At 40.1% G+C, this 22,350-nt stretch overlaps 4 protein-coding genes across 8 annotated transcripts in view; 1 reads left to right on the top strand and 3 right to left on the bottom strand.

Moving 5' to 3' along the window:
• Positions 1 to 410: 410 nt before the first annotated feature.
• nop2 (NOP2 nucleolar protein homolog (yeast)) lies at positions 411 to 8,542 on the bottom strand. The gene is made up of 16 exons (XM_077576850.1): positions 8,440 to 8,542; positions 7,415 to 7,541; positions 7,298 to 7,340; positions 7,145 to 7,212; positions 6,765 to 7,066; positions 6,399 to 6,636; positions 5,440 to 5,639; positions 4,851 to 4,940; positions 3,400 to 3,487; positions 3,183 to 3,323; positions 2,926 to 3,065; positions 2,761 to 2,850; positions 1,561 to 1,683; positions 1,388 to 1,485; positions 1,127 to 1,263; positions 411 to 1,043 (listed from the first exon to the last, which is right to left on the bottom strand). The coding sequence occupies exons 2-16, from the start codon at positions 7,518 to 7,520 to the stop codon at positions 649 to 651; spliced, it is 2,259 nt and encodes a 752-aa protein (XP_077432976.1). The 5' UTR covers positions 7,521 to 7,541; positions 8,440 to 8,542; the 3' UTR covers positions 411 to 648.
• Positions 8,543 to 8,722: 180 nt separating this feature from the next.
• On the top strand, positions 8,723 to 10,552 carry emg1 (EMG1 N1-specific pseudouridine methyltransferase). The gene is made up of 5 exons (XM_077576338.1): positions 8,723 to 8,905; positions 9,065 to 9,166; positions 9,236 to 9,377; positions 9,497 to 9,702; positions 9,787 to 10,552. The coding sequence occupies exons 1-5, from the start codon at positions 8,756 to 8,758 to the stop codon at positions 9,898 to 9,900; spliced, it is 714 nt and encodes a 237-aa protein (XP_077432464.1). The 5' UTR covers positions 8,723 to 8,755; the 3' UTR covers positions 9,901 to 10,552.
• kel (Kell metallo-endopeptidase (Kell blood group)) lies at positions 10,537 to 21,379 on the bottom strand. Of its 5 annotated transcripts, none has more exons than XM_077576323.1 (18): positions 20,815 to 21,379; positions 19,311 to 19,626; positions 19,004 to 19,228; positions 18,794 to 18,915; positions 17,766 to 17,924; positions 17,626 to 17,697; positions 17,364 to 17,552; positions 17,096 to 17,256; positions 16,750 to 17,014; positions 15,694 to 15,792; positions 15,548 to 15,625; positions 14,695 to 14,801; positions 14,524 to 14,613; positions 12,696 to 12,763; positions 12,476 to 12,621; positions 12,303 to 12,392; positions 11,401 to 11,564; positions 10,537 to 11,318 (listed from the first exon to the last, which is right to left on the bottom strand). In XM_077576323.1, the coding sequence occupies exons 1-17, from the start codon at positions 20,848 to 20,850 to the stop codon at positions 11,418 to 11,420; spliced, it is 2,370 nt and encodes a 789-aa protein (XP_077432449.1). In that variant the 5' UTR covers positions 20,851 to 21,379; the 3' UTR covers positions 10,537 to 11,318; positions 11,401 to 11,417. The 5 variants fall into 5 exon arrangements, with proteins under 5 accessions (XP_077432449.1, XP_077432451.1, XP_077432448.1 ...); XM_077576325.1 differs by having other exon boundaries at positions 10,537 to 11,564; positions 19,311 to 19,326; positions 19,420 to 19,626; XM_077576322.1 differs by having other exon boundaries at positions 10,537 to 11,564.
• Positions 21,380 to 21,519: 140 nt separating this feature from the next.
• The window catches only part of zyx (zyxin), an 18,205-nt gene continuing 17,374 nt past the window's right edge, over positions 21,520 to 22,350 (bottom strand). Inside the window, 1 exon segment of the mRNA XM_077576328.1 lies at positions 21,520 to 22,350. This exon segment is cut by the window's right edge and continues 697 nt beyond it. The gene's annotated coding sequence lies outside the window, so the exon portion shown is untranslated.

Genomic DNA, 22,350 nt, shown 5'->3' with positions numbered 1-22,350 from the left:
CAGTTGCAAACATATATTTGACGTAAGTTAGGGTGAAAATTCACCATATGTTACAATTATATGCCGTTTGGTATGCTATGATTCTGGTAAAGCCCAATTAGCAATAAAATGGAATGGAGTCATATGGGGTTAAAAAGGGTTCGAAACCCTGTATGTTCTCCCTGTACTTCACTTCCATGCATTTTGTGCATGAACTTATCAGTACACAACGTTCATTGAACTCTTAAATACATAAGTGTGAACAGTTGTGCCCTGGGATTGGTTGGTGACCAGTCCAACCAATCGGACTCTCACCCATTTAGCTGGAAGAGGCTCCAGCTGAACCGTCACCCAAATGAGAAGAACTATACAAAATAGATTAAACTGGACGACGGATGAAGTTTAAGTTAAACAGAAACATTGCATAACGATTAAAGAATATATCTTAAAATTTATTGTGGCAGGTTTACACAAGGAATTCCATTCACGAATTTCAGTCAATGGACAAACACAATTTCTATTCATTATACAAAAGAAAACCCAACACAAAACACGTCTGTACTTATTAGCTATGCTTGAATCTTTTGTGACGATATAGTTTGAACTTGACCCAACGAAGCTATTTTATTTTTTTTTTTAAATAACCTAAACATTTCAAGATCAAGAAGCTTATGATCTTGCTTGTTTCGGCTTAAACTTTTTGTTGAAGGTGTTCTTCTTTCCCATTCTCTTCTTAGTTTTCATGGGTGTTTTCCTCTGGTTGGCCTGCTTCTTTTCAAATCTGCTGCCAGCCTTCTTCCCCGCCATCGCCGGCACCTTGCCCTCCTGCCCCGTCACAGTCTCCCCATCCATCTTGGCCATCTTCGCTTTTTTGGGTCCAGCAGGCGAGTTCTTTTTGCCTTTAGCCTGGAAGCGAGGCCCTTTCTTGGCGGCAGTTCCGTTTGTTTTGGCCTCCTGCTTTGACCCGCCAGCCTTGCCGGGGAAGCCCTTCTTGGTCTTGTCCGCTTTTTTGTCAGGAGAATTGTTCACCTCCGTTGCCTCGGGAGCATCCGCCGCATCTTCTTCTGTATTTGCGACATTAAAAAAAGTTATTTCTTAATCAATTTGTACTCTGAAAGCCAAGCATGGTGTGGTGAGAAGTGTTTACCGTTCTTTTTGGGCGCAGCTGGAATTACATTGGAGAATTTTTTAAACTTGGCCACAAAAAAGCCGTCCATGTTGTGAGAGTGGGGATAAAAACGCTTCGTGAGCCGCAGAGTGGGATGGAACCGACGCTCTCGGAACCTGAATGAATACACAAATGTCAGTCGCAGTGCTTTTGAACTAAGAGGAACAAAATAAAAACTGGGTTTTTAACGGTTTTGTATAAAAAAACACACAATTAAAACCACTTTGTCAGCCTTGTTACCTGGTGAAGCCATCCGTGCCAAAATCCAGTCCGGTGGGAACCAATTTGACATTTCTTTTCTTTAACGCGTAGTCCACCACCCATTCGTTCTCCTCCATCTGGCGCAACACATTTTGTCACACAAACCGCACTTACAGTATGTAGTTCGCTCTTTTCATACGCGCGACACAAACCATGATGGAGCACGTGCAGTAGACCAGATATCCTCCTGACGTCGACTCCGCGTTGACGGAGTCGATGGCGGACAGGAGCAACTCTTTCTGCAAGTGGGCGGCGCGCTGGATGTCTGCTTCGTCCTGTCAGGGAAGGCAACAAACGCGTTGTAAGCAACATTGATGTAACGGACCAGGAGTAAGAGGACCACGATAGAAATGTGGGGGGGAAAAAGATGCTGTGTAACAAGAATAAAGTCTTTAAGTTACCACCAAAAATAAAAGCCAAAAGTTTATTAGTAATTTTTTTTCTTGCTTTCTTAAAATTGTATCTTTGTCTTTGTTAAATGCTAGACTTTTTCCCATATTGAGATTTTATCAAATTTGTCCCGTTTTTCTCATCAAATATTTAATTTTATTCTATTTTTATTGATAAATTACAAAATATTATCATCAAATTTTAATCTTAACCTCTAATGTAACGTCACATTTTTTACACTTAATAATACTAATAATTATAACTAAGTTTTCATTTGATATTATGACTTGCCTTGTAATATTACAACTTTATTTTTGTAGACAAAAAATTATAGGTTGTTAAACCTGTTACCAATAACTAGTAAAAATGACTCTCAAAATATTTTCTCTTCTTTTATTTTTTAGTTATTTTATTCCCGATATTTTGAGCATTTTTATTTATTTATCATATTTTACAATTATGGAGTTTATGTATATATATGTATATATATTTAAAAAAAAAAAACATTTATTAAATTTTTTTCAATTGATTTGTTTGTTTGTTTTTTTTAAAAAAAGGAGAGCAATGATGATGTCAAATCGAATGAACAATACGGAGCTCTCCTGAAAAGAGAAAAAAAATAAATAAAAATAAATAAATATTTTTTCCTTGTAAAATTACAAACAAATCCTTTTAACATAAAAAATGTTTTCCTCATAAAATTGTCATAATACCCATAATATTTCAACCCAAATCTAACTTTATTTACTTGAAATTACGTTATTCTTGTGGAATTTACTTTTATTTCTAATTTTATTAATGTATTATTTCAACTTCATTCTTGTCATATTACACTATTTTCCCATATGAAGCAAGGTTTACTGAAAAATTATTTGCCCTAAAATACACGCGAAATACTTTATGTACTCTGATAACCAGTGTGTGTGCGTGTCCAAATATCAAAAAAATGAAGACTAATTTACCTTGCTGGTCTTGACAACCGGGTCTTTAGCGATGACGCCCGTGCCCGAGCACGGAGCATCTAGTAGCACTCGGTCGAAGCCCCCCATGACCTGCATTTCAACAAGTCTTATTACACCACAATAAGTACCAACTTAACATTTCTAGAAGCTTATTTTTGGCATCACCTTTGGGAAATGTCTGCCGTCGTAGTTGCACACCAACGTGTTGGTGACCCCCAGACGGTGGATGTTGCCCACCACGCTCTTGAGTCTGTCGGCGTTGGCGTCGTTAGCGACGATGACCCCCGTGTTCCTCATCAACTGAGCTGTGAGAGGGAGAAAGTGTCCAAATAATAATCCTCGGACAAATATGTCAATCAAGCCTCTTATTTTGACATCTCAATGGGTGACAATTAACGTGTACGACTAACTAAAGCAGTTACCGATATAGGTGGTCTTTCCTCCCGGGGCTGCGCTCATGTCCAACACTGACTCCCCCTCCTGCGGTGAGAGCGCCATGACGGGCAGAAAGCTGGAGGCGCCTTGTAGCATATACTGACCAGACAGGTACTCTGGAGTCGCACCTGTGTCATAACATAAAAGCCATATAGTAAGGCAATATCCATGTTAGCATCATGGTTGACAAGAGGGTGAACTTACCAATAGGGACAGAGGAGTCGTAAATGACTAAACCCACTTTGGACCATTTTCCCAGTGGATCCAAGTTCACCCCTCGGTTGATCAGGGCCTTAATTAAAAAATAAAAAATAAAAATTAAATTCAATGAGCTGTTTGTTCAATGAAGGATATGTTTCTCTTAACACAAATTTCATTTATAAATTTCATTTAAGATGCCATTTAACTCTTTTACTGCCAAAGACGTTAAATGACGTTCTGCAAAAACCTACGGAGGAGCGCCAAAGACGTTAAAAGACGTCCTCCCATTTTTTTTTTTTTTGAAATGGGTGCTGGGAAGGCTTGCGGAGCTCTCCTGAAAGTTTTAAGCAGGTCTCGTGAGCCTAATGACTATTTTTGGCCCCTAGAGGGCAGCGATGACTCTCTTTTGACAAGATCGGGTGGGCGTCAGTAGAGGCGGAGCTAGAGCGTTGAGCAGGAGATCAGAATGGAAAACAAAGGAAAAATGGCGGCCGGTCGCGAGGAGCTAACGCCAGAGCCGTTTTTTTCAAAGACCAAAAGCATCGCTAAAAGCGCACATTGTTGATGACGATGATCATCATCGATGATGAAGATGATGGTGACTCCGTGGTTGGAAAGCATTGACGCGGCAGTAGAAGACGGTGACGGCTATGACGGTGTCGTAACGCGGAGCGTAACCGAGCACGCACAGGCGGACGTTCGATCGGACGACGGAGAGTGCCCAGAGTCCAATGCATATTCATGTCATTCAGTCTGCTACTTGCTTTTTATTCCCCGGAAAAAAAGGCCGTCAAGAAAGTGTAACGTTTGCACGCAAAACGGACCAATGTGAAAGTGAAAGTAAACTGTTGTGCGAGTCCTGGCGTCTCCTTGCACGCAGGAGAGCGTTACAAAAGGAAAAACTGTATTTGAAACATCCACATAATTGTAAGTAGTACCACAGTTGCACACATTTGTAAATAGTTTGTGAAATTGTTTTGTCAAATTGTTACACTGTTGAATGGAAATAAACGTATTTTGCAATCAAAAAACACTTTTTCATTGTTGGTGAAAGCGTTTTACAGAAGTAAAGCACTATTTAGGTGTTTGTGGCATCATTCATGGACAAAAATAAGTGTACAATTCACTAGAGTGCATGAAATAACATTGTTTCACAAAAAGCTCTTTTTCTCCGTTTTTTGTTTCAAAAGAGAGAATTTCGGTGAAAGTAACCATTTTCTATTGTTGATTACTGAAGAACGGAATAAGGTAGAAACAAACTTTTTTTTTCTGATGAAAGCTGAGAGTCCAATCTTTCATTTGGTAGTATGTGTGTTTCCATAGTCCAAACACAACATTTTCTGTGGACCTTGAAAGATCACTCAAAATGCTTAAATCGGCTGGCACTGGCGACAACCCGTTTCTGAAAACGTCTGGCAGTCAAAGAGTTAAGCCCCTGCCATGCGCGCATTTACCTGAGCGAGGTCCCGCCTCCTGGTTTTCAAAGTGTTGGTCCGAATGGTGACAGGTCTGTGAACTTCATTGGCCTCAAGGAACTCCACCAACTGTTAGTGAGAAAAATATCCGCGTTAAAATCCATCACGTGATGGCACGCTCGTCAAATAAGCTTTCCACATTCAAATTAATGGAATTGTGCAACTTGGCCACAAGGGGGCAGTATCATACTATGTCTATCCATGCATTAGACACGTGAAAAAAACGTTTTTTTTTTGCAAAGGGATAAAAAAAAAAGTTCATGCCTCTGAGTATTGTTATATTGTCCTTATACATTTCTGCTTCATTTGTGTTCGAATATCAGATTTGGACTGTATTGTGTGTTAGCATTACGCTAGCAGACTTTCCTAAGGCAAAATTATGCGGTTATTTTACACTTTGTTTTAGTTTGACATGAAACTTCAACTGGGAGTGCCGATAAACAGAATTTTTCACCATCTGCCAAACCGCTGCCCGTTACGACGCGAGCCGAGTTCACAGGCACCGTCGAGCGCTCGCATCTTCAATTTTGCTTGCAAGTCAAGGCACAACAGTTTTCCGAGCACGCACCTCCGAGACAGGGAAGAGGTCGATGAACTTTTCGATGAGGAACTCGTTGTAGCTGTAGTAGGTGCAAAGATCCTTTTTCAGCAGAGCGATGTACGCTCCTCTCGCTTTCCCCGGCTCTCTTTTTGACGTAAAGTTACAAAGGACGTCGATGTTGTCCTTTATTCTCTGGTGGATCGTCTTCAGGTCGACAGGCAGGACTCCTGTTTTGTGCGGGTGGCAAACGGAAGAAGAGGGTTGTATTATAAAACATCATTATATATCAGCTCAGTGGAATATTTGGCTTTTTATGACCTTTTTTGTGCTAAAATGGAGGATTGTTGAGGAAAAAAATGACTATTAACTCATTCACTGCCATTGACGGCTATAGACGTCAAAAATTAATTTGAACTATTTCTATTAGTTAAACATTTTTTCCACTTTAGTTAACAAGAGTGAACCTAGAATTTTTTCATTGTACATTTAGAACAGATATAAAATTTGTGAAAAATCGTGAGTTAACTAGTGAAGTCATGCGATTAATTACAATTAATATTTTAATGGCCCGACGCCCCTAATTTTTTGCTATCTTTTCTTTAGGTAAATATATTTTTTCATTGTAATTAATCACATGACTTCAATAATTAACCCACGATTAATCACAAATTTTATATCTGTTCTAAATGTACGATATTGATTTTTTTTTTTAGGTTTTCATACTCTTATTAACAAAAGTGGAAAACTAATTGAAATAGTTCAAATTAATTTTTGACGTCTATAGCTGTCAATGGCAGTGAATGAGTTAAGTAGAAAAGACTAAAGTGGTAGCCGCATTATTTTGTCCAGGATTACGGAGTGTTTGTAGCTATTTAAGTACTTTTAGAATTGATTATTATTGCTGTTATCCAATTGACAATTCTAAAAATTGGATAAAAATAGGCCAATGCATACACTATTAAGCATGTATGGTCATTTGCACTCACCTTCCTTCTCACTCTCCTCGGGCCCAGGAAGTCTAAATTGATCTAAGTCGTCTATGTTGGTCTGAACTGTTTCATCCTCATCCTCATCGGACTTCTTATCGCCATCTTTGTCGTCATCGTCATCCTCCTCCTCCTCCTCCTCCTCCTCCTCCTCATCGTCATCATCATCATCACTCTCGAGCCCCATAGTTTGCTTCAGCTTCTTCTGCTTCTTGGCTGCGCGCTCAATAGGAAGAAGCTAAAAAAATGAAACAAGTGGGAATAAAACACCTGTTGTGAATTTTGCCGTTCAGCTCCTTTTTAGTCAACAAGTCGTGCAAAAAGCACTTAAACATTAAATAGTTGGACATGTTTCATTTCCCGTACCTCCTCTTCGTCACTTTCCTCTTCATCAAGTGCACCGTAGTCATCGACCATTTCTTCATCATCATCGTCGTCGTCTTCATCCTCCTCCTCCAGTTCTTTCATTCCAAGTTGCGTGTTCATCTTTGCTTGGTTCTTTCCCTCCTTCTCCTTTTGCTGCGGCGGCTCTTCAACTTCAGCCTTCTCCTCGTCATAATCGTCTTCGTCTTCCCAGTGCTCGTCGCTGTCATCCTCGCTGTCAGGTTGGTCCAGTTTGCGCTTCCTCTTGGCCGGCGTCAGCCATTTACTGTTCTCATCTGTGAAGGCTTCAGAGACAAAACATGCAGCCATTTAAAAGCCATTTACGGAATCTTGAATTTGAAAAGGAATAATGTTGTCGTTACTTTTCTTAGCTTGCCCCTCAGCAGCCTCTTTACCCTTTGGCAAATTGTTGGCGACTCTTTTTGCATTCCTGTAAAAACAAATTATGACATGAATGAGTATGGTGCAAATGAACATATAGTATACTCATGTCATGGAATCCAACATTATTTGACCTTTTCCTGGCTCTTCTTGAATTACGTTTTGGCTCCGATTCATCTGCAGGAAGACAGCCAAAGTCAGTGAAATTGAAATTTTCTTATAGTATAATCATAAAAAAAGCACATATTCACCATCTTTTATAAACTTGGCTAACTCAGTCTCCGCCCCTTTCTGTTTTCTGGCTTTCCTCCCGGGACCTCGCTTTACCTTGTTGGTGGGATCCAACTTACGGCCCATGATTCCACACTACAAGGACACCTTGAAAAGACCAAAACATACCGTATGCTCAGCACCTGAGCAAAATAACAACCAATGAAAATGCAATCTTCTTGTTAATGAATCTAAGATCTGATATTGCGATTGGGTTAAGTATTTTTTTTTATTTTTATCATTGCATTTAATTGACTTATATTGTGTTATCAATTATCAGTGTTGCAAGCTTTAGCAATTGAATCAAATACATTTTCTCATAATCTTATTTACCAATACTGTACTAGTGGAGAAGAATATATAAAGGTTTGTCAGTGTGATGCAAAGCAATTGTACAAAGCGACAATTATAAATCTATTGTCAAATCAATAATACGGAGCATCGTTATCATTGTAAAGTAAGATTTTTACACAGCTCAGGCAGTGTAATACAGCATATTTACATTTAAATGTACAACTACTAGTTAAAGTCTATATAATTAAATTATAATGGAACCTGCTTGCGTCAAATGGCAAACATTTGAGACATTATTTTTTATAGTAAAAGATATGCAGAGTTTAGTATTTGGTAACTTGGAGTAAGTAAGTAAAAATGAACTAAAATACATACAAAAATCAGTAATAAATAGATAAATAAAGCAATACGTACATAAATTCACATCGTGACCACAATTTCCACACGTTATTTATGCACTTAACGTTGAAGCTTACTACATGTTGGTATTGTCCACATGTGTTATTTATGCACATAACGTTCAAACTGACTACATGTTGGAATTCATACCATTTGACGGAATGTGCATTAATCGAGCAGGGGCTAGACGCTTTAGCTGTTTGCAAAAATCAACAGTAAATGTCATAAATACGAGTGCACATTAACATCCGCAACACTGTTGAAGCGCCAACCATATTCTGTGCCAAAACATCAACAACAATGTTTCACTTACGCCTTATTCGACTCCTGATAGCAAAAAGTTGGATGAAAAGATCACACGTGAATTTCCCGACAACACGTTGAGAAGAACTTCCGGCGCACGTGAGTGACGCAAACTATGATGTCACACACGCTCGCGCTATCAAATTCTTAGCTTCAGAAAGACATGTATTTTTGAAATAACAAATGAAATATAATTCACAAGCTCGTGTAGATCAATCAGTCAGTGAGATGTATATACGTTTTTTAAAATAAATTAATTTTGGCTTGCGCGTGCCTCGTTGTGACGTTTACATCATGCGACCGCGTTGGGCACAGGAGAAGGCAAGATGGCGGCCCCCGACGGAAAGAAGCGTGGCCTGGAACATCTGGACGAATATGAACCAAAACCAGCCAAACATCTTCGCAGCCTGCACGATCGCATGGCGGAGAGACGACTTGTTGTTGTTCTGGAGGGTGCCTCGCTTGAGACCGTCAAGGTAAAACTTTTCGCTAGTTTATGTTGACGTCACAGGCTGTCTTTACTCGCTGGGATTGAGAGTGTTATCACATACAGATAGCATTACATAAAGCTACTATATATATTAACAGGATTGCTGTTTTTTTTTTTTATAATTATATAAGTTTTAAACTTGCAGGCTGGGAAAACGTTTGAATTGTTGAACTGCGACCAACACAAAAATATCATAATCAAAAATGGAAGAAATCCAGGAAATATAAGACCGGATATCACACATCAGGTAATCATATTTGTCAGGATTCATGTTCATGAAGCATGACAACATTGTATTTTCTTTTTCTTCCACTAGTGTCTTCTCATGCTGATGGACAGTCCACTGAACAGAGCCGGCCTGCTGCAGGTTTACATCCACACTGAGAAAAACGCCTTAATAGAGATCAACCCACAGACGCGCATCCCAAGAACCTTTCCGCGCTTCTGTGGTCTTATGGGTAAAGTTCTAAACACTATAGAACAATAACTGAGAAGGTTTTTAAGGTACTCGTTGCATGTAGTTTCTAACAAACAAATAAATTATACTCAAAGTATTTCCACTCATTTCCACTTTCAGTTCAGCTGCTGCACAAGCTGAGCGTGCGAGCGTCTGACGGTCCTCAGAGGCTCCTGAGAATGATCAAAAATCCCGTGTCGGACCACCTGCCCCCCGGCTGCCCGCGCATCTCCACCTCCTTCTCCGCTGGAGAGGCCGTTTGCCCCCGCACCGTGGTCCCAGAGGGGCCGGCCGCCGTGGTGATCGGTGCTTTTGCACACGGAGCAGTGAGTCACACTTTTTTTGGTGTGTGTGCGCGCATCTCTAGTGAGAATCCGGGTGTTTTACTCATCATTTTTTTTTTTTTGCAGGTGAATGTCGACTACACAGAGAAGACGGTGTCCATCAGTAATTATCCACTGTCTGCTGCACTCACCTGTGCTAAGATGTGTTCGGCTTTTGAGGAAGTTTGGGGTGTCTTGTGATCAACGTTGGCCCGCTGCTGATTGGGCAGTTGTTTTTTTTTTTATGGACTTGTTGCACATGATGGAAGTTGTTTAACTCATTCACTGCCATTGACGTCCATAAACGTCAAAAATTCATTTTAACTATTTCTATTAGTTAAACCTTTTCCCCCACTTTTGTTAACAAGAGTATGAAAACCTAGATTTCTTTTTTTTTTTAATAATCTTTTATTTTATTTTTAAAGAAAAGATTATTAAAAATCAGGTGATTAAAATTTGTAATTGTAATTAATCACATGACTTCAATAGTTAACTCACAATTAATCAAAAAATGTTATATCTGTTCTAAATGTACAATAATTTTCGTCTAGGTTTTCATACTGTTAACAAAAGTGAAAAAAAAGTTAAACTAATAGAAATAGTTCAAATTCATTTTTGACGTCTATAGCCGTGAATGGCAGTGAATGAGTTAAATTTCCCATGCGTGGACATTACGTGGATCCTATTTCGTAGGATAATAATGTTATTACACAAACATTTTTCTACAGTGATAGTTCCCGTAACTGTGCCGGTTGCATCAAAGTCGTGGAATTTGTATGAGAAATGAATACAAATGGGTTTAAATGTCTTCTTTTTTTATACTGCTGGTTAAAGTAAATGCTAGTGAACCATTTCTTTGACTGGACCATGACAGTTTATTTTACAAGAGAACATCCAACAGAAATGTGAAAATAATACAGAATGCAAACAAGGCTCGTAAAACAAAATAGTCACCTTACACATCTTACACTTGTATGAATGTAACAACAGTTTGCTTATGTACACAAAGTTACAGCGCAGTGAAGGTTATACCTGTAATGTTCTTAAAAAAAAAATCAGCCTTTTTATTGTTTCTATCCAAATATTTGTCATCTTTAGTCATCTGCCTATTTCTGAAACTGTGTGTTAGCGAGCTATTTTCTCCGCCAATGACTTGCCAGCTCGGCTGGCCAGTTCCAGAGCAAACGAGTCACTTTCAAGCAGCGGTCCAAGCACTGTCATGTCAAAGCTAGAGGGTAAGCGGAGCTGCAGAGAACATAGATTAGCATTAGCTAACAGCGTTACTGTTGCTAGCTTCAGATAAGCATGGGAGACATGCGAGGTAAACAGAGCTGCAAAGGTTGTGATGGATGCTAACGGCATTAGCTTATGGCTAGCTTCTGCACTTGTTGATTGCTCGTTGAAGTTGTCAATGTGACGCCGGTGGTATTCGAGTTTTGCAACGTGTCCATGTGACACACACAGTGCCTTCCGTAACGCACCCCGAGTGCCGTCCGGAACCTCGCACACTCGCCTGTCGAGATCCTTCCCACCGTTCGCCATGGTAACGACCACCCGACCTGCCATTGGCCAAGCGGTATTTGGGGGCAGCATGAGACAGGGCCGGCCCCTCAAACGGGCTAATTTCAGCAAGACAAGTTATAAATATGTTATTAAAACACCCTAGAACTGTTTTGAATTGTGAAATGAAATGCATCATACGTCTCGTTTCAACACATTCAGCATCCGTGCGACGAATAGCGCTGAGTTGTTTTGGGGCATCGCAGGTTTGTGGGACAAAGGTGAGATTTGGCACAAATGGCTGTGACGAGGAAGGACGGCTCGAAAGGCATCAGGTGGTGATAGCGGTCCGCGTCGCAGTTGACCTGCGGGGAGAGGACACGTGAGCGTTGATGAGATGATAAATCGATTCGTTTGGGGTTTGTCGGGATGTTTTTATAAGATACATTACAAAAAAAAGAATCAGTGTTGCCAAATTAGCGTCTGTTGCTATATTTAGCAACTTTTGTGCAAAGCCGCTAAGAAAACTTTTTTATTTTTTTTAATTGATATACTTTTGCCAGTCTTTGTCCGATCGGACTGGGTGGAATAGACGGGGCTGGAATGTCCCCTACCCAATACCCACTATTGTGTACTCATGTGCCAGGGGTTTTTTCCCCCCAAAAATCCATATTGTGCTCCTCCCATACAGGAGCAATGTCTTCTTTTTTTTTTTTTTTTTTTTTTTTACCCACTGCCTTATATTTTTCTTAAATCCTGCTAAGGAGCAGACAGCATGAGTGGAGTCATTTACAGGCAAACACGTGAGCCGAGGTTCGACTTCAATCCATTCAATTTGACAGCTCATCTCTATTTACAGATGTTTTGAATAAAGTGTAAAGGATTTTTTTATTTTTTTTAATAATTTGAATAAAAAAAATATTAATATTCTATTAATTTTATGGATGTTGAAGTGATGCAAAAAAAAAAAGAAATAGTACAAATCCCAGAAGGAAAAAACAAAACAAAGGGCAAAACATGTCTAAAAACAAAATCTGAAGTCACACATTTTATTTTAAAGCCAGCCCTGTAAAGTGAGTTGGCCGGTAGAAAAATAGAAGTACCTGAGAGAATGCTATAAAAAACAGACGCGTGTGTGAGAATCCCGAGATGGACGCGTCTGCCGGCTGCTTCTTCAAACTTTTCTGATACGCCTGTCAAACAAAACCTATAGTTATTCTCTTACACCTGTGCAGTAAAAAAAACAAAAAACAAAAAAAAAACGTTCATGTCAGACCTCCAGTGCTATCTGCAGCGCCGAAAACTGAACCCACACTTCTTGCTGCTGAGCGGCGGGTATCGAAAGTGTCCCGTTGGTCACCGAACGGTAGCGGGACCACACGCACTGGCCCACAGCACGCACCGTCTCACTTTGGGAGTAAACTACCAAAAACACCACAAAATTGTCGTCACGGGGCATCAATACAGGATTCAGATTTCATGGAAAGTCTTCTTACTGTCAGGTAGAAGCACGTGAAGGAGGTCTTTGGCCAGAAGGAAACCCATCACGCCGTAATTCATTGCTCTGGTTGATAAAGGAAGCAAATGTCAGTTTTATGGCTCAGGAATGCACATTTTGAACATCCAAGCTGCATGCCAACTGCGAGAAAAAACATTTTTTATTAGATTTTTTTTTTTTCTATTCTGTTTCTATAGAACTGCTAACCTCATTTTGATGCCTTTTTGAAAGTGAAAGCTACTTCTTAGATACTGACTAATGTGAAGGGATTTTGATACACACTTCAAAACAGCGTTGCAGCGCTCACCTTGAAAAAGTAACTTAGCTAGATTACTTGCTTTAAAAATGCAACTTGGTTACTTTATTGATTACTTGCTTTAAAAATGCAACTTGGTTACTTTATTGATTACTTGCTTTAAAAATGCAACTTGGTTACTTTATTGATTACTTGCTTTAAAATGCAACTTGGTTACTTTATTGATTACTTGCTTTAAAATGCAACTTGGTTACTTTATTGATTATTTCCTTTAAAAATGCAACTTGGTTACTTTATTGACTACTTGCTTTAAAATGCAACTTGGTTACTTTATTGATTAATTGCTTTAAAATACAACTTGGTTACTTTATTGATTACTTGCTTTAAAATGCAACTTGGTTACTTTGCTGATTACTTGCTTAAAAAATTACTTAGTTACTTTGCTGATTACTTGCTTAAAAAGTCCCTCAGTTACTGTATTGATTACTTGCTTTAAAATGCAACTTGGTTACTTTATTGATTATTTCCTTTAAAAATGCAACTTGGTTACTTTATTGATTACTTGCTTTAAAAATGCAACTTGGTTACTTTATTGATTACTTGCTTTAAAATGCAACTTGGTTACTTTATTGATTACTTGCTTTAAAATGCAACTTGGTTACTTTATTGATTATTTCCTTTAAAAATGCAACTTGGTTACTTTATTGACTACTTGCTTTAAAATGCAACTTGGTTACTTTATTGATTAATTGCTTTAAAATACAACTTGGTTACTTTATTGATTACTTGCTTTAAAATGCAACTTGGTTACTTTGCTGATTACTTGCTTAAACATTTACTTAGTTACTTTGCTGATTACTTGCTTAAAAAGTCCCTTAGTTACTGTATTGATTACTTGCTTTAAAATGCAACTTGGCTACTTTATTGATTACTTCCTTTAAAAATGCAACTTGGTTACTTTATTGATTATTTCCTTTAAAAATGCAACTTGGTTACTTTATTGACTACTTGCTTTAAAATACAACTTGGTTACTTTATTGATTACTTGCTTTAAAATTTACTTAGTTACTTTGCTGATTACTTGCTTAAAAATTTACTTAGTTACTTTGCTGATTACTTGCTTAAAAAGTCCCTTAGTTACTGTATTGATTACTTGCTTTAAAATGCAACTTAGTTACTTTGCTGATTACTTGATTTTAAAAGTAACCAAGTTCAACATGTTACTCCAGTCAGCGTCTAAAATCCATTTAGGGACACGTAAGCCATCTCCGATTAAAATTTGCTGTTCAGTGTTAACTAATGCAAATAACTAACATATTTGTTTTGTCAGTAAACAAAAATATAAACACAACGCTTGTGTATTTGCTGAACATTCATTTGATAAGTTATAAGCCATGTGGTGTTTTGACAAACATTTTCAAGTGGAAGAAAATGTAGCATTGGTCCCCTTTAGGAGTTTTACAGTTTCTACTCTTCCCAGGGAGACTTTCAGTTACCATTCTTATAAACACCACTAAAAATACATCACAAAATGTTACACAACATAATTATACAAACGCTAATTCCATACCTGGGGTATGTGGGATGGAAGAGAGGAGGGATAAAATTTCCCATGGGAATGATCAGCTCATTGCCCCGAAGAGATGGCGTGATGGACAGACTGAAAAGCAAAAAAACAAAAAAAGTTTTGTATGACTGTACATCGTATGACGTTTGCATTGTATGCAAATGAGAAACGTACATATCGGCGCCATCGAGGCCCTCATGCAATAGTCTAATGCGCCTCTTTTGCAACAAGGACAGCAGCTGCAGGTAGTTTGAGAAGAAGCTGTTGAGGTTGACGGACATCTGAAATGGTACAAATGTGGAGTCAATAAGGTTCTTCATTTTTGGACTTTTGGTCATATGACGCTTATGAGCTCCACCAAGTCACAATGGAGGGGGGCGGACAAAAAACAAAAGTACAAATACTGTACAGAGATACAAATGGAAAAACAATTCTAATATGACGCTTAAGAATTTTTTCCACTTTAGTTTGGGGAATTGAGTTTTCCCCTTTCAGTCATAATAATGGATTCATTTCTAAGAGTTTACATCTAAAAACTACAAACCAGGAAGTAGCCTGCTATCGAAAAATGGAGACGGACAAAAAGAAACAAACATGATGGTGCTATTTTTTTCTGCAATTGGAGTAATTCATTTTGATGTTAAGCATTATGACGGAACTGTGTGCCCCCCAGCCTGAGAGGGAAAAAAAAGTACATTCCTCTCACCCTCCATGAACCGTGAAGTGGGCCTGATAAAAGGCTGCATGGATGGACAAAAAAAAAAAACACACACAAAAACATCTGTCTGCAATTTTTGTTTTGTGGAATTTTCTATTTTGGATGTTTTACTATGAAATGGTAGATTCCTGAAAGCTTCTGACCTTAACCAGGAAGTAGCACAATAACTAATGCACAAATAGATAAACAAATGAAGCATCTGTTTTTTTTGTCTCACTTTCATTTTAGAGGAATTTATTTTCTAATTTCACAGCTCGAGACACCGTTCCGGCGCATAGCGTGAGCAGTCTATTACGGGAATGAATTTACCTCTGAATAAAGCAGGTCAAGCTCAGCCTCACTGGATTTTTCTTTTGTAGTCACAAATCTTGAAGTTACAGACTGAACCTGAAGGCAGAAAAGCCATTATTTATCTCCATTGTGAGGTTCAAAGGCAAACTTGTGCTCTAAATCACCTTTCTCATAACAAACTGGAGAGCCTTCTGGTCGCTCCACTTGAGTTTGTGGAGTTGGGACTTGACGGAGGACAGAATATTTTCAATAAGCTCCTCTGCCTGTCCGACAATAAAGACGTTGAGTCGAAATATCTCATTTTAACCCTGGAGAACCCAAGAACCCTTTTCTTCTTTGGAAAATTATGGATTATACATTAAATGACTGCTATAAATTCACTGAACACCAAAATATATGTTTTTTTCCAATTTATTCCCTAATTTAGGATTAGGGCGAAATTTGACCCTTTGGGGATTTAGGGGTATCATTTTGAAAAATCAGAATAACAAAAACTGTCAGTAAACTATTTAGAATTTAAGAAAATAATCAATCAAATACACAGCTACATTGAACAATATAATTTTTTTGTTTCATTTGTTGCATTTTAGAACTGGATTTTGAATGTACAAACACACTTTGGCCAATGGAAAAAAGAACACAGGGACAAAATCACTGCTGGGGAAAAAAAAAAAAGGTCTTTGTTATTTGAGTAGCAGAATTTATAGGGGCCAAATTTGACCCCGTGGGTTCTCCAGGGTTTTAATGAGGGAAAAAAAATAAAGGTCTTTGTTATTTGAGTAGCAGAATTAATAGGGGCCAAATTTGACCCCGTGGGTTCTCCAGGGTTTTAATGGGGGGGGGGGGGAATAAAGGTCTTTGTTATTTGAGTAGCAGAATTTATAGGGGCCAAATTTGACCCCGTGGGTTCTCCAGGGTTTTAATGGGGGGAAAAAAATAAAGGTTTTTGTTATTTGAGTATCAGAATTTATAGGGGCCAAATTTGACCCCGTGGGTTCTCCAGGGTTTTAATAGGGGGGAAAAAAATAAAGGTCTTTGTTATTTGAGTAGCAGAATTTATAGGGGCCAAATTTGACCCCGTGCGTTCTCCAGGGTTTTAATGCGGGAAAAAAATAAAGGTCTTTGTTATTTGAGTAGCAGAATTTATAGGGGCCAAATTTGACCCCGTGGGTTCTCCAGGGTTTTAATGCGCTGGTAACATCCGCGCGACGTCTCCTCACCTCCCCACTGGCGACGTTTTCTCTAAACAGATGTGCCAGAACCCCGTCAAAGCCTCGCTCCGTTTCCAGCATGCAGCGTTTCCAGCGAGGAGCTGTCGCAAAGACCTCACTCAAAGCGCCCGTTCTTGAGTCAAGATCGCGCTGCCTCGCCTCCACGGGGCCCAGAACCACCGACAAATTATTGGCCGTGTCCGAGAATCTGGAGTCCAGGGCGGGCAGGAGGGTGTGCAGCAAGTTGAGCAACATGAAGGTGTGGAGGGGGCCACTGAGCACAATGACAGCGGGTCAGAGACTAAAAGCACGGGAAGCGCGTGAGGGGAGGCGCGTTGTGGGTCACTTACAGTACCTGGCGCTCAGCTCGTGCCCGGTGATCCAGTTGCTGATGATGTGGGACATCTGTACGATGTAAGGCAAGTTGTGCAGGAGGACGTGGTCGTCTTTGGTGAGCGGCTGTGAACGGAACGCAGCCTGCAGGCAAGCCAGCCAGTCAACAGCTGGGGCTTTACGCTGTGGAATTGGGATATTTACATGGGGCAGGGTTACGTTCCTGGGGGATCTCCGTAAGCCAAAAGCAGCTACAATGCACATAACTGGACTGTCGTCATGGACTTTACCTGCAGCTCCTTGATGGTCAAGCGTTGAGAGAGCTGCCCTTTGGCTTTACGATGCCTTAGAGGTGCCACGGCCACGGCCAGCTCGGATGACAGCAAGGTGAACGCGCTAACGTGGATCATGGCGCTGCCCGGCGGGGCCCCCAGAAGGGCCAGGTACCTATCGCACGAAGCCAAGAAAGGACGCAGCGTCTATGCGAGGACGAGGAGCAAGAGTGCGTAAGTATCCCGGCGAGGAGACGAGCGAGTGTGTCATTTCACCAACCTCCCTTATAACTTGAGACTTCTTAGTCTCATTGTTCCATTCGATCGGGATCAGCAGGTCAGGCTGATCGATCTGTCGGCAGAGCGGCGGCGTCAACATGGTGCGGTGTGCCCGAGGCAATATCAATTTAGAAGACTGACCTGTATGTATCGTTTGGTCTCTTTGCCGGATGTGTCCGTGGGGTCTTCGCTGACGTAGACGTTGAAGAAGGGGAATGTGGCGTAGTCTCTCATCAGCACGCTGAGGGTGGAGTTGAAGTCGCTTTGGTTCCACTGGCCCGACACTGACCAACCTCCAAGCTGCAGCCACAGGGAAAGTCAAAGTGAATACAAGTGTAAATATGAAGCGATTGCTAACCATTTAGCACAGGCTAATAAATACCCTTGTTAACACATTAAAAGCATCGTCTGTAAATGATTTTTAGGACAGTATTATGTGTGTAATGTAGATATAATAATGTGGGTGTGAACTAAATGGTAGCTAGTGTTTGTTTACCTGTAGTGGTCATTGCTAGTGCGCTAATGCTAATCGCGATGGCTAATCGTTTAGCATAGGCTAATACCCTTATTTACTCATGAAATATTGTGTTGGAAGCATCGTCTCTAAATATTTTTTAGGACAGTATCACGTGTGTAATGTAGATATACTGATGTGTGTGTGAATTAAATGGTAGTTAGTTAGTGTTTGTTTACCTGTAGTGGTCATTGCTAGTGCGCTAATGCTAATCGCGATGGCTAATCGTTTAGCATAGGCTAATACCTTTATTTACTCATGAAATATTGTGTTGAAGCATCGTCTGTAAATATTTTTTAGGACAGTATTACGTGTGTAATGTAGATATACTGATGTGTGTGTGAATTAAATGGTAGTTAGTTAGTGTTTGTTTACCTGTAGTGGTCATTGCTAGTGCGCTAATGCTAATCGCGATTGCTAATCGTTTAGCCAATATTTGGACATATGTTCCCTTCCTGTTTTTTGGCATTATTATGTATTTACACTGAACCTCCACCCTTTGTTTAGAGGCTTATATTTTCAAAAAATGTTTAGTACTGATTGCATTTATCACGGGTATATAAAATTCTTATGCTTGCGTTTATTTGAGGTTTTATTTCAACACTCAGCCAATACTTAATACTTTTGTACATGTTGCGTATCATTCTTGACTCACTTTGTGAATGAGTGCAAGGAAAGGCTCCTCTCCAGCGATATCCAAGGATTTGGTGTCCAAACAGGTGCGATAGAACCCTTTCGCCTTCTGCGCAGCTGAACTTGCAAGCCCGTTAGTTGATTCTGGACATCGATGCAATAAAGTTTTCAATTAGCTTGTTAAAAAATAAAAAATAAATTAAATAATGAAAAATGGCTAATGACTCCTTACCCAAAAGCTCCCTGAGATACTTCAGCAGTTCAGTTTTTCTGTCCAATGTCCTCTTCTCTTTTACGTCTCTTCTGGATTTTTCTCTCTGGTGTCCCTGGAGGTCAGGTGAAGGTCTGTCAGTTCCGCATGAGAACATGAAGTAGTCACAGGGATGCGTGAAGGGGTCCGCAGACATGGAAAGATGGACCGAGGCCCTCTGGCAGGCTGGGGAGTCACAAGGGCCTACTACAAGGAAGGAGAGCGAGAACGTTTAGACCAACGGAAAATATGTGCGTTTGAGGTGTTTTCTGTGTGTGTTTGAGCCCACCAAGAACTTCCTGGTTCTGGTGACGAAGATAATGATGTATGTAGTAAACCATCCCGAGGAAAATGGCGCACAAAAAGATGAGGAGACACAAAGCACAGCTGCACTTTACCCACGCCGGTTTAGTTCGTTCAGCGGGTTGCTGGTACTCGGGATCGGACTCTTGTAGTCGCTGCGGGGGCCACTTGTGAAGCTCCAGCTCGGTTTGTGGCTGGACCTCGACAGGGTCTTGGGTGGGGAGTTTCAGCTGAAACAGAACTGATGGGGATAGCCCCATCTCGGGTTCTGGCTGTGATGAAGGCTGTGCTGATAGCTCAGGCTATAAAGTATATGAAAGAAGACAATCCTTTATCGATAGCAATGGTGCTACGTATGTAGTTCCTTCCTTTTTCAATTTCAATTCAGGTATCGTTTGGGCATCTGTGAGGCTATCAGTATTTGACAGCTAAGCTTTGTGATTTTTCTTATCATATTATTGCCAAAGTTGTCACCTTAAGTTTCTTTCCTCACGATATAGAAAAGGACATTTTGTTGTTAACTTGCTTTAGACCAGTGGTGTCCAAACTCGGTCCTCGGGGGCCGGTAGTCCCGCAGGTTTTGGAGGTTTCCCTGCTCCAACGCACCTGTTTCAATCAACAGGATTGTTATCAGGCTTAGTAGAGCTTGCTGATGAGCTTCAGCTGTGTTGGAGGAGAGAAATATCCAAAACCTGCGGGACTACCGGCCCCCGAGGACCGAGTTTGGACACCACTGCTTTAGACAGTGACACAACTAACTGTTCAATTCGAGGACATTGATAAATAAATATAGCTCGGGTCATCTGCGTTGCCTTGATAGCCAACATTGGCGTACTGAAGCATTTGACCCAAGGGTAGCATAATATATCCATACTGAACAAAGGGAGTCCAAGGATGGACCCTTGAGGGACTCCACATCATGTTCAATCAGACTTGAAACTTCCAATTGTCACAAAGGACCTGAACTATTTCAGGACTCTTCCATTTAATCCTACCCAAGTTTCCAACCTGCTCAACTGCATTCTATGATCTACTTAATCAAACGTTGCACTGAGGACTAGTAAGACTAGCACTGACACTTTCCCTGCATCAATGTTCAATCTTTTTATCATTTAGCATGAAGACTAAAAGCTACCTGATTGAAAAATTATTTTCCATTTGAGTTCAAGAAATTGCTTAGATGATTGAAAGGCACTTTTGAAAATCTTGGTTAATAAGAAAATGTGAAAGTGACATCCAGCGTTTTTTTAATTTTTTTTTATGAAGTAGCAGCTCAATGACAAAAGTGAGCAGCTAATTATTTGCAGTAACTCAGTTGACAGATTCCACATGGTGTTTATCAAGCACATCCTCTGTTGTCAGGTTTGTTGACTTCTTACTGTTATGGTCACGGAAGCCCATTAGCAGAGCCAAAAGGGACTTCCAGTTTTCAAAAATAAAACCCTTATATAGCGAATACTAAACATACACAAGAACTTGTTCTGTCCTACCTGAAGCCCACTTGGAGTTTCACTCATTTTTAGCATTTGGACGTCTCTTGCTGCTTTTCTCTGCTGGTGCAGTCCAGCTTTTACATCTGATGTGTTACGTATGTGTTTGAGCTTCAAGACCCCCCCCCACCACCACCTCCTCCTCCGTCACACAGCTGTCATCTCAGCTCTTTATCTGCTTTTCTCACTCAGGTTTTTCTTCTTGCTAGACAGATAAAATAAACACAAGAAAAAAAAAAAACCAACTCTTCGGCACATAAGACACCAGATAGTATTTTCAGTTCATGGTCAGGTAACTTTCAGGATGTTTTGTAGTGGATGACGTGCAGATAGACTTGGCTCAAATATGCAACTTCTGTGTATACTGTTTGCCAAAAAACCTGACAACACAACAGTGACCAAATCCAGGCCAACCGATGGCTTTTGATTATTGTCACACTGCAATAGACACATGTAAACAAATTATAGAATGTAAACATTCCAAGACGCGCACATACGTTGTCGTCATTATCAGTGCAACGCATGGCTGGCGGCGACTGATACGAGACGCGTGGGGTCCCGCTGACAACGTGGTGCGTTTTCGTCATTGAAGCGTGGGTGGGGGTGGGGGGGGTGGCACGTTTTGTGCTTGTCACGCCATCACAAGACACTGTTAGTCATGCGAACGGGCACCGAATGCAGTGAAATAAATCAAAAACATCCAAGAACATTTTATTCATTTATTTTTTCAAATGGGGATAAATGTTTTTTTTTTGTTTTTTTTTAAGACACATATACCTTCACACATATCAAACAGTTGTTTATATATAAAAAAAAAAGGTATACAAAAAGGACAAGGCAACGTCACACCGGATAAATGCAGGCATCGTCATACGTATTTGAGCACGCAAAGGCATTTAAAGCGGTTGGTGCCAGAAGAGCGTCAAATAATACTTGAGGATCGCCAGCATCTACAGTACGCAGCGAGCATGCAATTGCTGAGTCACTATTGTCATGTTTTCTGGCACCGGGTTCGGTGAGGAATGAATTTCCATGCTTGTAACCCCGGCGTCCATTGTGACGGACCGCCCCGGAATACGAGAGTGAAGGCACAACGCCAGGATAAGAAAGAAATACAGTACGATAAAAAAAAATAATACAGAAAGGTGAATAATGGAAGAGTTTACTTTAACCTCAAGAGGAAATCAAGGTCGAAATACAGGGCTCAAAAAGAAGTAAATGACCCAAAAGAAGAAGAAAAAAGTCCAAACACTTCCATTAGACAACTTCTAAATATTTGGTCACTATGCTCAAACATGTTCCCTAAAAAGTCTTGAACGTAATTCCTAATGATAGGACGTCAGACTTAAACAAACAAAAAAAGGTCCATGTATTATAATATTGGGTAAAGCAAAGAGCTTGTAACGCGACGCGACAAAAAGACTGTGCTTGAGCTTCAGCGTCAAAGTGACACTAAACATAAAAAACATAATCCAGCAATAATCACACGTCAGGTCCTGTTTGGAGGCCGTGCTGGTGACACTTTTAGCTACATGA

The sequence above is a fragment of the Vanacampus margaritifer genome, chromosome 9 (assembly GCF_051991255.1).
Source record: "Vanacampus margaritifer isolate UIUO_Vmar chromosome 9, RoL_Vmar_1.0, whole genome shotgun sequence".
NCBI classification, from domain to species: domain Eukaryota; kingdom Metazoa; phylum Chordata; class Actinopteri; order Syngnathiformes; family Syngnathidae; genus Vanacampus; species Vanacampus margaritifer.
Note: the sequence above shows the minus strand (reverse complement) of the source record. Positions and strands in the feature narration are given on the sequence as shown.